General features: G+C 42.5%; 1 protein-coding gene across 1 annotated transcript in view; it reads right to left on the reverse strand.

Moving 5' to 3' along the window:
- The window catches only part of LOC125887526 (anoctamin-1-like), a 147,223-nt gene that overhangs the window by 70,391 nt on the left and 61,630 nt on the right, over window positions 1-15,202 (reverse strand). The window contains exons 10-11 of the mRNA XM_049574418.1: window positions 6,153-6,287; window positions 1,573-1,733 (exon numbers count right to left, since the gene is read on the reverse strand). Of these exons, the coding sequence (XP_049430375.1) occupies window positions 1,573-1,733; window positions 6,153-6,287 (296 nt within the window). The remainder of the gene's footprint in view (window positions 1-1,572; window positions 1,734-6,152; window positions 6,288-15,202) is intronic.

The raw sequence follows: 15,202 nt of genomic DNA on the forward strand, positions 1-15,202 counted from the left end.
CTGGATCTGTCGACACCTCCCCCTGCTGCACCGCCACACCCATCTCAGCGCACCTCGGTCTGCCAAACTACCAAACCGAGCGCACCTTGGGTTGCGCTGCTCGAAACTGGCTCTGCGCGGGGTTCGCCACCCTGCGCTGCGCCACCCTGCGCTGCGCCGGGATACTAGAGCCCAGAATGTCCGAGTGTATGGGAATGGCTATACGCACTGTGATTGGCTCATCGCTTCTGAGGGCCGGGCTTAGCCATAGGTCAATTGCAAATGAGCAGTGCTGCTAGCTAACTCCCACTCAACCGGGTGTGCAAAGTACCGAGCCACCAAGGCTAGCTAAAGAGTGCAGACCAGAAGGTGGGCTGTGGCACTATGTTTCAGCGTGTTAATGCAGCTGGCCGGCTGTATGTCAGCAGAGCCAACATAAAATAAAATAAAAGGGAAGCCACTGATATCACAAAACATTAAAATTTCACCACCTCTAAATGGATAGTCCTTTGAAATGCAGTGCTCAAGCTCACCGAGTCAATAGAGCACTGAACTAAAAGGAAAGGCCTCACAGTCTTTTGTCATTTTGATTTTGTTTTTCTTTTCTCTTAAAAATCAACTGGTCAGTTACCAGTTAATAGGTGTCTGCTATTTAAAGCAAAGTTAACCAAAACTGAAATCCCTGGTAAGGGTTACCCTAACCCTTGGGCAAGGGAAATACAGAGTTACTCTATCAGTGTTACAGTGGTTGGCAAAAGAGGTACATTGGATAAGGAACATTGGAAGGCTAGCAATACATAGACTGGGCAGACTTTTGGCTGAATTAGGTTAATTAAGTGAGGATGGTAATAAACATTGCACAGTCTGATGGGTAAACAGAGGTAGTAACTAGTTGGTTAACTAGTGGTCCAAGTCTTTGTGCTTTTGCAGTGTTGGCATATTTCTAGAGATGCCAAGTAAGGATAGTGTAAAATACCAGGAACGCTTGACCATTGTATTAAATGTTGTCAGTAGAACAATATGAACATCGATTTTCTAACCGCAGGTCACCAGACTATCACAGGGCTGACATGTGGAGACAGACAACCATTCACACTCACATTCACACCTACGGACAATTTAGAGTCACGAATTAACCCATCCCCAGTCTGCATGTCTTTGGACTGTAGGAGGAAACCGGAGTACCCGGCTAAAACCCACGCTGACACGAGGAGAACATGCAAACTCCACACAGAAGGGCTCCCACACCTGGGATCGAACCAGGAACCCTCTTTGTCTATTATAAACTTACACCATCAACCTATCAGGGACTGCAGTTGAAAATTAGCCAAATCTGGCACATTTACATGACTTAAGTGAACATGTTCATTAATATGCACTGTCCCTTTCTAAATAAAATAAACAAAAACACAAATAGTGCTAGAATGGAAAGTTTGACAGAAGTAGTAACAGTAACCAGTGCGGTTAATGATGGGTTCAATTCAACTGCACCACAAACAAAGCCTCCAAAATGACCACAGGTAGGCTGACCTCATAAAGTGGACAGTGATTGCATGTATGTATTTTTGAATAAGCTGCTGTGTGTTCACTCACCCCACAGAGCCATGAATATAGAGAAGAAAACGGTGGCTGGGTTGTCGAACAGGTGACTGGCCCGGGCCGTTGCACAGGCAGTGCTAAGCTTCCAGTAGCTGCACACTCTGTCACACAGAGGACACATGGTGATGTTGTTCTTTGGGTGGCAGATCTCCATGCTGGAAAACCACACACACACACACACACACACACACACACACACACACACACACACACACACACACACACACACTGGTTGAGCTATTATGCCACAGACCAAACGATCAACAAACAAGTTAGCTACGGTTAGCATCTGATGTACCTTAAGATGCACACTCTGTCACACAAAGGCTCAGACACTTCAGATGTACCAAGTGAATACCTCATGACACTACTGCACAGTAAAAGTCCTGAATTCACATTTTTACTTTAAGTAAAGATTAAAGGAGAGGCATTATCAATAATGTACTTAGATTTAGTTTATGTCTGTTCAAGGTGGAGCTTTCAATTCTAAAATGATGCTGGATATTTCAATGAATAATAATGTAACATATTTTAATTGTTATATTTTGTGAGTAAAATCTGAATCTGCATCGTAACCAGTTACAATTGTCTATCAAATATATGTAGTAGTACAGTGTTTTCCTCTGAAGTAGAACAGTAAGTAGAGTACTGTTTACTTGCATATTTTTGAGGTGCTTTGGAGGCCTTTTGTACACTATTTTGGGGTACATTTAGTTACATTAACAAGAATGAGACAGATGAGGTCACATAGACCTACCACATTTGAAGAGATTCCCTTGTGGCGTTCTTGAGATATGGGGCTCTAGTTTCGCAGACTGGGCGAGGCGGGGCGCAGCACACCTGTGCTTCGCCAACAGGCGGATTTTGCAAGTTTGGCACACCGTGCGCCTGGCGCAGCTACTCCTCTATCCCACCTCCGTCCCTCCTACCTGCCCAAGTCGGGAAGAGGGAGGAGAGAAGGCGTGGAGTGGGTTTTACACACATCACACCAATCAAATGAGCCCCTCTCCTTGCCCTTAAATGCGCCGCGCGAAGGCGTAATGAGAGTTTACTCAATTCGCCATGGCAGAAGAGAGCAGCAGCATCAGACGGCCAAACTTCTCCCAGGAGGAAACTGGTGTTTTGGTCCGGGAGGTCAGGTTGGGTTTCCATTACGCGTACCAAATGTGCCAAACGGTGCCAATCCCCTTTGATCTGACACCAGATGTGACGGGACAGTCGGTATAGAGATACATTTATGTGCTGATTGCAGATAGTTGCACTGAATAGTGGTTTTTGGGTATTTATTGCATCGTTAATGTGCCTGATATTCTGGAAACCTGCCTGTGAGGTTTTGGTGACGTGTGCGCACTGTCCGCCGCTCAGCCAAACTTCGGCTTATGCCGGCTGCGCTCCCCCTGCGCTGACAGTAAACCTGGTTTCAGCTGGCGAGCTTTTAGCGCACCTTCGGCAAAGCCTTTTGGCACGAAACTGTCACTGCGCCAAGCTGGATCTGTCAACACCTCCCCCTGCTGCGCCGCCACACCCATCTCAGTGCACCTCGGTCTGCCAAACTACCAAACCGAGTGCGCCTCAGGTTGCGCTGCTTGAAACTAGCTCTGTGCGGGGTTCGCCACCCTGCGCTGCGCCGGGAAACTAGAACCCATTGTGTTCACAATGATGGGACAGACAGATGAACAACCCAAAAACAATGCCTCTGGCCACGGCTACCACTTGTGTGGAGGCATTCAAACTGAGATGGTTTGGTGTAGGTTTTTTTTTTTTTTTTTTTTTAAATATATATATTTAAAATCTGAAGAAAAAAAATTAATTCCTGTCTTTCAGATCTAAAAATATTGGAAGATTTCTGTTCTCCCTTCATTGTTGCTTTCCATCCTGCAGTCTCATTGAAACAGTCACAAAATGAATGAACACTGTGGGGCCACACTGAAACAGACAGGCAGGCAGACAGACTGGGGGTCTGGATTGTCTCGCTGTGTATTTCGGTGTTCGGGTCAGATTCTGACATTAACACTTAAACTGAGTGTGTGTGGTGTGTGTCTGCGCTGGATGCAAATGTGTGCCGGCAGCATGTGTCATAATATCCTGTGGATGATGAGGTGCAGGTGGAGGAAGGAGAGGAGGTCCTAGTTTCCCCAACTCATCCATCAGACCTTCTCCTGTGTCTCCCTCTCTCTGTATTTGTTCTTCCTCTCATTCCTTGTTTCATTCATTTATCCACTTTGATTTTCTTTAATTCTCACATTATTAAACAGGATACATTCACAACTCATTTTGTCCATTATTGAGTCCTAATATTAAATTTACCAAAAAGCATAGTTGAACCTTTTGGGAATTAAACTTATTTGATTTTTTAACAAACATGAGATCAAAATCCAGATGCACATGTGCACTCCGGCACACTTCTCGGGCATGCATGAGACTGTTTGTGCTGATGTGATTTAAATCATTACGTTTTAGGGAAAGTGCATGTGTTTGGGAAGTACTGAGCATACGACTGGGTAAGTAAGATGTTACTGTTGTCAGACATGGTCTCCAATGACTTCAGTTTATAAAGTCATTGATTTTGTTGAATTCTCCATTTACATGTGGGTAAAACTACATTTCACAAATTCAGGGTAATGCAGTGATTAATTAATATAAAAACTGTCATTTTGCAAGTGAAGTATTCTTTTAGGAGACTGTGAAAATGTGATTGCATCTGTGACTGCATTTGTTTTATCAATACCATGTGTGACCTTTGTTAAAGTGCAACTTGCAGGTTACATTTTTTTTTAAAATATATATAACCTTGTCTGAAAATTACCACATGAGAAGTTAATTCACAATTTATTATGGTTTACACGACATAAGGGTACAAATTCAGAGGAAAAAGTGACTATTTTTAGCTCCTCTTCTAAAAACGCTTTTTTTTTTCAACATCGCCTGATACTACGTCACAAGAGGGACTCTGCGTCGTTGACCCTGCCTCTGTCCAATGTGCAGTAGTAGGTGGTAGTGAGTCAGAGCGGTAGTAAACTTGTGAGTTAGTATTTTTTCGGTTGTTAACAGTGCATTTCACCATTTGTGATTATGCCGAATTATTGTGTTTGTGGAGGTTGCACACTCGAGTCTGTCAGGACATCGAGTCCACCGTTTTCCGGACAGAAAAAGGAGTGGAGTTAGTTTTCGTGCCTGGGTGCGTTTTGTGCGGGTGAAGAGGCGCGATTTCACGGCTTCACCTGTGACCAAAAACACGGTCATGTGCAGCGCTCATTTTGGACAGGAGGATTATGTTCCTGGCGGAGCCCACCCGCCCTCGCACATACCCCCGAGGCTCGGGTCTCGAGGGAGACCCGAGCCTCGGGGGTATGTGCGGAGCCGTGGGCCGCGAGCCTCGGGCCTCCGTGTTTGAGATGGGAGCGGGCAGCGTGAGGGTTGATGGGCAGTGTGAGGCATGTTATGTCTGGTCTGGGGGTCAGATTCTCCACCAGAGTCCAGAAGGCATCCACCTCCCTGCAGCACATACTCTCCACAGCTGAGGACATGGGCTGGCAGTTCCCACACAAGCACCTATCATACAAAAAATTATCACGAAATCTTCGTATCTCTCTCTCTCCCCCTCTCCCCTGCGGACGTCAATACACTATAATGCGGAGTAAGACGCATAGCAAGATACATCTGATACAAGCTGATATTTGCGCATTTGTTTCTGTTATGGGTAAGTAGCATTAGTTATCTAATACTGGCAGAACTATTGGTAGCTTTGTTATAACCTAATGATGGCAAACTTAATGTTGTGATGTGAACGCAGCGTTAGACATCGTTAGCTGTCGTTAGCTAACACTGGTTCTCCTCACACCACAGCTCTATTTCTCTCCTGTGGCCGTTATTTCTCCTAACCCTGATCTGTTCCTGGTCTCTTGGACGCCTAGCAGGCTCATAATTATAAGCCTGTGGGCCGTCGTATGTATATGAATGTACATTTTCAACCTCTTCAGTCTCAAAACTAGTACTGGGATCCATGTTTATTAATGTTACACTCAATCGAACTCAGCCGGACTCCCTTATGCTCCGTCACAGTGTTTTTTTTCACACACACACACACACACACACACACACACACACACACACACACGTAATTGTTGACTTGCACCAAATGGCCATGTGCCTTCTGCTAGTTTCTGGTGATTGCTTTAGGAGTAATCTTGATGGTGTAAATTTAATACTAAAGAAACAGATTACATAGATTAAATAGAGAAGTTCTGTGTGGCAATCTTCCATGCAAATGTAAAGACCTGAATTTAGAAGTAGATACAGTATGTGCTGAAACTATTTTGTGATGGACAAAAAAGTTTCAGTCCACCTAGAGTTTCTGTGCAGCTTCTCTGGCTTACACACAGGTTGCAGCTATGAACAGGTTCCAGTCTCTGTCAGGCTCGATGGTACCAACCCAGGAGACCTCACTGTGACAACAAGACACTGATGCTGATCCAAACAACCTACTCTATCCATAAATCCATCCGGCCATGCGGGTGAGCATATGTGTGAGTGTGTGTGTGTATGTGTGTGTGTGTGTGTGCGTGCGCGCTTACCTCGGTATGTTGTCATCGACTGTTGCGCATCCATACAGAAACACAATAACCCCTACTAGAGAGGCAGGAATCAGCATCTGGGTATACAGACCCAACCAGGCAAAGTACAGACCAATCTTCTCTCCAAAATACTTCCTAAGCAACACAAAAAAGATGCAAATCATTTTGATTATTTTAGTCTCTCTTTCAGTTTTTGTTTTTCTTTTACTGTAACATTGACTCAAAATACAAACATATAAACAAACTACATGCAAGTCTGACAATTACTCAACATACAAGTGAATCCTGGCATTTCTAACCCTCTTCAAACCAAAATATAAATCTAAAACCCACCATATTTTGTCCATTCAGTAAGACCTCTTTATCATTTGTGTAACCTTAAGACATTCTGGATATATTTGTACTTACCTTTTATCCATTTTCACCTATATGTGTCACATATTGGCTACTGCAGCTCTGTACAAACTCAAAGACAGTACTGTCCAGACCTAAGTTAATATTATTAAAGATGATGAGACCCCTGAGGATGTCTTTAGCTAAGTTTCTTAATGATGTTACCCTCAGGAAAAATTGCAACAGAAGGTGGTAGCCTTGGCGGGGATGAAATATTCCACACACTAGACTGTACTCTCCTTAGTATTTAATTAAATTACCACCAAATTAGTAATTTAATTAAATATTAATGGCAGCATGGTCTAGTGTGCAAACACTTTTTTTTTCATCTCTTGTATGATCTCTTGTTCAGCACCTACTTTTTTATTGTCTGGATGTGCATGCTTTTCTAAACTTTTTGTGGTAGCCTGTGGGGGACCAGGCCAAACATGAAGCTGAGCAAAAAACACAGACTGAAGAACATTGTGGTTTGTATTTAATTGTATTTAAGTAATCTTAAATCCTGTGATTTTCAGGAGTCTAGCCATCATCTGAAAGACCTTTTAAAAATAAGACTTAAGACATTGCATGGACTGAAATTCTAAAAATCTAAGAAGACTTTAAGCATCAATGGATACCCTTAACTCTGGAAAGTTATTGTAGTTGCAGAAAAATCTATTTTTCTTTGAAATATTGTGAGGTAACCAGTTGATAATACTCTGTACACAGTTTAATCTACCAGGAATGTGACAAAAAAGTTTGTAGAACTTGGCAGGCAGTCAACCTCCATACCACCAGCTCTTGTCCTGAGGTCTCTGTCTCTCTGGGTTACATTGGTGTTCCTGAATAATTGGTATCATGAAGCTGGTTATCATCATGCAGTGTTAAACATTTGATGCCTCCTTTGAACTCTGATTCACTCTCCTTCCAGTGAAAGCAGCTCCTGCAGTGCATTTTCTTTACTCCTGAGAGGCACAAGTGGGTGGTGGATTGAATGTTGCTACAACAGGATACAATGATGCAGACATGAGGTACAGAGATGTGTAATCCTAGAGATGGCAGGAGAAACTTTGAGAGTGGGCCTAGTCTGAGGACACCAACGGATGTTCAGTACGGGTAAACGCAAAGAGGGGGTGGCTGCATATACAAAATTTTAGAATTTGAGATGTAGGTTGGTAAACAGCATTTATGTGCATTTAGCCTCCACTTTAGCCCTGATCTTTCCCTAATCTTAACCAAAAGCTTATGTTGCCTGAACCAAACCACATGCTTTCATGACTCATTTAGTCATACACAGTTCCATGTATGTTCACTGGTGAGTTTATCCAGTATCTCTGGACATATCAAGCCTCATTCACTTCTGCCCAGTCACCAAGGCAGCAGCAGGAACCTTGTCATTAGCTGAGCCACTTGTACAAGCATTTGACAGAATTGTGTGTAATGTGTACTTAAAAGGGGGCAGATCAAGGCTGAATCAACCTTGGCCAGTACTGGAATGGCTGAACTACAACCATGCCGCATTCAAAGTAAACATCTGTCATTATTATTTGAATGCTCAGTCCTTGGTTTTGACCCCCTGTGTGATACTGTTATTATTAATCAATCAATCATTTATTTGTCACATGAAATCATACAAGGTACTAGGGCAGCAACATTATGAGATTTTCACAGTAAGATAACCATGTCAGAAAATATCAGGATGTCACGATGTAATAGAATTTTTGTTATTATCAGTCGGAATGATCCTTTGAAGGAATGAAAATGGAATAGTCCAGAACCTTATGTATTTTCGTTCAGTTCATTTTTCTATACATTTTTGGAATCATTTGTGGGGCGACAGTAGCTGTGGGGCGTAGCTCAGTCCATAGGGACTTGGGTTGAGAACCGGAGGGTCGCCTGTTCAAGTCCCCGTCCGGACCAAACATGGAGCGTGGACTGGTGGCTGGAGAGGTGCCAATTCACCTCCTGGGCACTGCCAGAGATGCCCTTGAGCAGGGCACCGAAACCCCCAACCACTCGGAGCGCCTGACCAAGGCAGCCCCCTCACTCTGACATCTCTCCACTGTTTGTGCATGTGTGTGTCTTTCGGACCTGTGTGTTAATGAAAAAAATTTATTTCCCCTCAGGGGGATTAATAAATTAAAACAAAAATTAGAACATGAGGAATATGAAAATTAATGTTTCGATTCTTTTTCAAACTCTCTATGGTGGCTATTTTGGTTTTTAAAAATAGTGAATGTTCAAAACTAAGCTATGCAGGTAGGGCAAGCTATGCAGGTAGGGCAAGCAGGAACAATACAGCACCTCACATTCATATTGTCACACCAGTTCTTATTTACCATTAAGCACACACCTCCTCCCTTTCTCTCACCAGAGTCTTCTGCTCTGTCAGATCAATAGAAAGAGTCATCTGGCTGAATGATGCTGTCTGTCTGTGCTTGTCATAGCTGTCAAGTGAGTTCTCAGCTGACAACTGCTAAATAACTTATTGCATTTAACATTAGATTGGTATGTCAACCAGTGTTTAACACTAGCAACTCAGGTTATCTTTGCTGTTGTTTTATGAAAGCCAGCTGCTTACGCTACCTAGCTACTGTACTTGCCAAGTGTAGTAATAAGAGGTACAATAACAACAGCGATTATTTGCCTAATACAACACACATTATAGGCAGATGCAGCATCAGATTCAATTTTTAATGTATTGGAAATGGTCCCGTTTGTTTCTTTGGCTTGAAAAATATGTAATTAACGTATAAACTTAGAACCCATTTGATTTAGGATTAGGAACCCAGGTGGTCACAATTTTGAAAGTCCAAGATGGCTGCCAAAGAGACTTTGAAAAAAATGGAAACATTGGTTTTGGGGGTTGTTAGAACCTGAACTTTCCAAAAATGTATAGTTTATAAAGTCCCCAAAGATTCTGAATGAAAATTGAAGTCATGACATAGTGAGCCTGACTAGAAAGAAGGGTTATGTTTGGTTGAACAAACATTTTATTACTATGAGTGAAACTTAAAACCATTTTGCTAATGAAGGTAAAAAGGTGTAAAAAGTCTCCCCTCTGAAAATAACTAAAACAAAGGGGAGATTTTCCATCCAGTTAAATTTTTTTTCATATCACGGTATACCTTGAAACTGATATACTGCTGCAACCCTACAGGGTACAGCTCCTTTTTTGGCATCTTCTTTCATTGTAGGCTGCTGCTTTATAATTGTCCATGTTTCCACTTGAGCTGCAGTGCATGTGTCTATGGCATCTCAGATGGTTGTGGAAATCCATGCTTTTTGGTTGTGGAATGATGTCACTGTAGTTGTAGTTCAGTTGCTTCTGTTGTTTTACTGATTAAATTTACCACAGACCCAGTAAGTCTATTGAGGTCATCGCTTATGATGACGGTGGTGTCCTGGAACGTGCTCCAGACACTGATCGGCTCCATCTCTTGAGTCACTGGGGGCATACATCAAAGTTTGTTAACATATCTTGACCTCAAGAATATGGTTGTGTGGTTGCTCCCCCTGAACATGGGCAGCCCCTCCGCTCTGCAGCCACCTCTGAACAGCATATAGCAGTGATCTAGTGTGTTGGTTCCCCTTGTGGTGCAGAATGAATGGGAATAGGACAGCACCTCACATTCCCACTGTCACACCAGTCCTTATTTACTGTAAAGCACATGCCTCCTTCCCATTTCTCATCAGAGTCCCCGTTCTATCAGATTGGCACATAGAAAAAGACTCATCTGGCTGAATGGTGCTGTTCAGGATTTATCCATGTTTCAGTTCCTGATAACCAGTTGGAAACTGATGCAGGCACGGATGTCATTGAGTAGTACGGCTGTTCCCATTTTCTTTTCCTCGATTTTTACTGATGTTTACATTTGAATACCCTGACCTGGCCAGCTAGCAGAAGTCCCCAGCAGGAGAATTTACAGAGTGGTGAGTTGTTTTTCTCATCCTGATGAGTGACTTACAGCCACACGCCACCAACGTCCAAAGCAAACCACAAAAGACACCACCAAACTTACAAAATAGACATAAAAGCATAAATTTGGCATAAATTTAGTGGAGCTGACAAAGAGGTGACTGGAAACATCAATCAATGTAATATAGTTCCTAAAGTCTTGGCAGAAATAGTGACAGATATGACAAACTCAGTGTTTTTTATCAAAATCTGCTGGTGACCTAATGTCACATCCAAATACTGCCTCCATTGTTCAAGGTGGACACTGCGTTCACACATACAAAGTAGTAGGCAGTCTCTAGAGTGATTTAGAGTGCATAATTTACATACTCCGCTCCAACTGCACAGTTGCGTTCTGACATTGCTGTCATACTACACACAAGGAAGTTTTTTGCACACTTTTCCAAGTACAGGATCCTTCTTTGTAGCCCTTTTTTTTTAACACTGTGTTAAAAAAAAAATCTGCACTGGGAGCAATTCCCACTTCATTAATGGGGTGGAATAGTAAACAACTGTGCTTGAGGTTCTACCAGCATTAAAACAAGCTTGATTAGCTCTCGCCTGGTCATTACTCGCATTGTGTCAGAGGACATTTGCAAAGCTTTCCCAACTTGCTTTAATTTTGCCCTGTAGTGTCCCTAGGCACCTTTTAAATCTTTGTATGTGGTACTGGGCTGCAATGGCAAGTCCCATTCACAATGCATAGAAACACTATCGCTCTACAGCTTTGGAGTGTGTATGTGCAGGGTTTCCTCCAGGATTTTTTTAAACTGTGGGGGAGGGCTCCGGCGATGACGGAAACTGAATGTTTTTATAAATACACTATTTATTCACTACACAACTGTAGCACAACTATATACACAAATGTAGCCTGGCTGAGAGCACTTTATTTTTCTTGATTTTTTTTGAAAAAGAGCTCATAGGCTCTGTCGTATGAGGTGGCCCATTGATGCCGCCTGTTCCTCAGGTCTATCTTCACCTACAAATAAAAACAATTAAAAGTGTGTTGAATACTGTTGATCTTGAATGTGCTCTTACACTGACCAGTTTGTCTGGAGAGGGGGCGTGGTAAACAGGTAGTAGGTGTCGCAAATTAATAGATGGCCCCCCCTTGATGGTGCCACTGGCAAAAAGAAGGGGACCTCGACACTTAAGAGGCACATGACGAAGGCTTGCCATGCAAAGAAAGGCAAGAGTCAGCATTCAATGTCCACGTTCGTATCCTTAAAAAAATGTCCGGTTTAAACCGGGCTCAGGCTCATAATTACAGCTAAAGGGACGGGCTGGGCAGTAGTGCTGCATGATTTGATAAAAATGTGCGATTACGATTTGAATGGACAATATCGCGATTTGCGATTACAATATAACACATATTGTGTACACACAGTGGAGTGAGTATGTGTTGCGTTCAGGCGTTTTCACGTAAATGACAAATTCCATCACTCCGTAGCACAACACAGCAGCATGTCAAGTGGGCCGAACCCGAGCAAAATTGCTCAATTTTTCATTTGTTATTATATAGTTTGTTACGGAGTCCGTGATTTCCCCCTGACACTTACAAATGTTTGCGTAATTGAGCTTTGTTGTTTTATGAGGCTCTGGTGGCTTTCAGTTATCTCTTTGTCTTTAACGTTACACGGCTCGGCTTTCTCTCACATGCATTCTTCTTACTTTTCTCTGTGCTGTCTCAAGTGCTGATATAGATTGGTCGTGTTACCGCAAGACAACACAACCAACTTTTAAACTTATACAGCATGTCTTTCTGTTAAACGCTGCTGTACCTGAATCCAAAGTATCACCATGTAATAGACGTTGCGTTTTTTCCGCCACCAACTCAGCCTGTTCATGGTCGTGCTCATGCTCTTCTTCAGCGTCTGTGTTGGTCACTCCACACACTACAGGAGTAGTCACGTTCACAGGCACACACGTTTTGGAGTTCCACAAGGTTCTGTGCTCGGACCAATCCTGTTTACTCTATATATGCTTCCTTTAGGTAACATCATTAGAAATCACTCTATAAATTTCCATTGTTATGCGGATGATACACAGTTGTATTTATCGATGAAGCCAGAAGAAAGCAATCAATTAACTAAACTCCATAATTGCCTTAAAGACATAAAAACTTGGATGAGCACCAATTTCCTGATGTTAAATTCAGACAAAACTGAAGTTATTGTTCTTGGCCCCAAACAACTCAGAGACTCTTTATCTGATGACATAGTTTCTCTAGATGGCATTGCTCTGGCCCCTGCCACTACCATAAGAAACCTCGGAGTAACATTTGATCAAGATTTGTCTTTTAATTCTCATTTAAAGCAAACCTCACGGACTGCATTTTTTCATCTGCGTAATATTGTGAAAATTAGGCCTATCCTGACCCGAAAAGATGCAGAAAAATTGGTCCACGCTTTTGTTACCTCAAGGCTGGATTACTGTAACTCTCTGTTATCAGGTAGCTCTAGTAAGTCCTTAAAACTCTCCAGCTAATTCAGAATGCAGCAGCACGTGTACTAACAGGAACTAAGAAACGCGATCATATCTCTCCTGTTTTAGCTTCTCTGCACTGGCTCCCTGTAAAATCCAGAATTGAATTTAAAATCCTACTGTTAACTTATAAAGCTCTAAATGGTCAAGCTCCATCATATCTTAGAGAGCTCATAGTGCCATATTATCCCACCAGAACACTGCGCTCTGAGAACGCAGGGTTACTCGTGGTCCCTAAAGTCTCCAAAAGTAGATCAGGAGCTAGAGCCTTTAGCTATCAGGCTCCTCTCCTGTGGAATCATCTTCCTGTTACGGTCCGGGAGGCAGACACCGTCTCCACATTTAAGACTAGACTTAAGACTTTCCTCTTTGATAAAGCTTATAGTTAGGGCTGGCTCAGGCTTGTCCTGTACCAGCCCTTAGTTAGGCTGACTTAGGCCTAGTCTGCCGGAGGACCCCTCTATAGTACACCGGGTCCCTTCTCTCCTTCTCTCTCTCTCTCTCTCGTATCCTATTACTGCATCTAGCTAACCCGGCCATTCTGGATGTCACTAACTCGGCTTCTTCTCCGGAGCCTTTGTGCTCCACTGTCTCTCAGATTAACTCATATCACAGCGGTGCCTGGACAGCGTGACGTGTGTGGTTGTGCTGCTGCCGTGGTCCCGCCAGATGCCTCCTGCTGCTGCTGCCATCATTAGTCATTAGTCATACTTCTTCTGTTATTATACACATATGATTATTGTCACACATGTATACTGCCAGGTATTAATACATACTTTCAACATATTGTACCGCAGTAACCAGAACTATAACTATAATATTATTACTTCCATTAATGTTGTTGTAAGATACTGTCATTACCTGCATATCTCTCTCTCTCTCTCTCTCTCTCTCTCTCTCTCTCTCTCTCTCTCTGTGTCATATGGATTACTGTTAATTTATCATGTTGATCTGTTCTGTACGACATCTATTGCACGTCTGTCCGTCCTGGAAGAGGGATCCCTCCTCAGTTGCTCTTCCTGAGGTTTCTACCGTTTTTTCCCCGTTAAAGGGTTTTTTTGGGGAGTTTTTCCTTATCCGCTGTGAGGGTCTTAAGGACAGAGGGATGTCGTATGCTGTAAAGCCCTGTGAGGCAAATTGTGATTTGTGATATTGGGCTTTATAAATAAAATTGATTGATTGATTGACACCTTAACATTTATTTACATTAAATCGCAAATCACAGCCTTTTATGTGGTTATGTAATCGCACAGCTGACATCGCGATTGCGATTAGATTAATCGTGCAGCCCTACCGGGCAGGGCTCGGACAGGACATGCACAGGCTCGGGTGGGGTCGGGTTGGATTTTTTGGGCCCAATCTAAGTTCTACACAGCACTACCTATCTTTCACCCCTTTTCTCTCCCTCTACTTTGGACTGTCGATTCTTCTTCAGCCAGACAGGCAGGTGATGACTCCAGTGTTCGTTTTTCAAAATAAAGTTAACTGCAGCGTAGTGTCACATAACATTTCATGATATTTAAATTATCATTTCAAAATCTGATTATGGTAAGTATATGTGCGCAAATATAGGCTACACACACACACACACACACACACACACACACACACACACACATATATATACACATATATATATCCATTCATACAATATACTTTACATTGTTTTAACATCTGAAGAAAAAAAAAATCAGCATTCTGAATGCGTGGCGGCTTTTATTTTGCGATCAATTACAAAAATCAATTACATGTAGCAGAAACCCTGATGTGTGAACAGCCTGTTGGGGCATTTGAAGCGCGCAGCCAGCACTCTGAATAGGAGAGCAGGGTATGTGTTGTAGCCATCATTCGCAAACAAATACGTACTATGTTTGAATTGTTGTAAACATAAACATAAAACTTACCTCTGACCAATTCAGCTGTGTTATTTTTGAGTAAAACATTCCTCCACGCACCACCTGCTCACTACAACCTGTCTTCGGTAAAAAGGTTGTAATTTGAGAATGAGTACTGTTTACACACTCATAAATCAGTACCAAGAAAACATGGACAAATGATTTGCAACAAATTCACCAATGAACAAGAATAGAACAGCAATTGCAACAATTAACGCAAATTCATTTAATCACCATGAGTTCTGCATGACCTTTAAATTTCGTCCGATCACCACAGCTTCACAGCAAATTTTGCCATATAAAAAGGGTAAAATCTCATTTCAGTGAGAGCTGCATGCTGT

Source organism: Epinephelus fuscoguttatus, linkage group LG4, assembly GCF_011397635.1.
Source record: "Epinephelus fuscoguttatus linkage group LG4, E.fuscoguttatus.final_Chr_v1".
Taxonomy (NCBI): Eukaryota; Metazoa; Chordata; class Actinopteri; order Perciformes; family Serranidae; genus Epinephelus; species Epinephelus fuscoguttatus.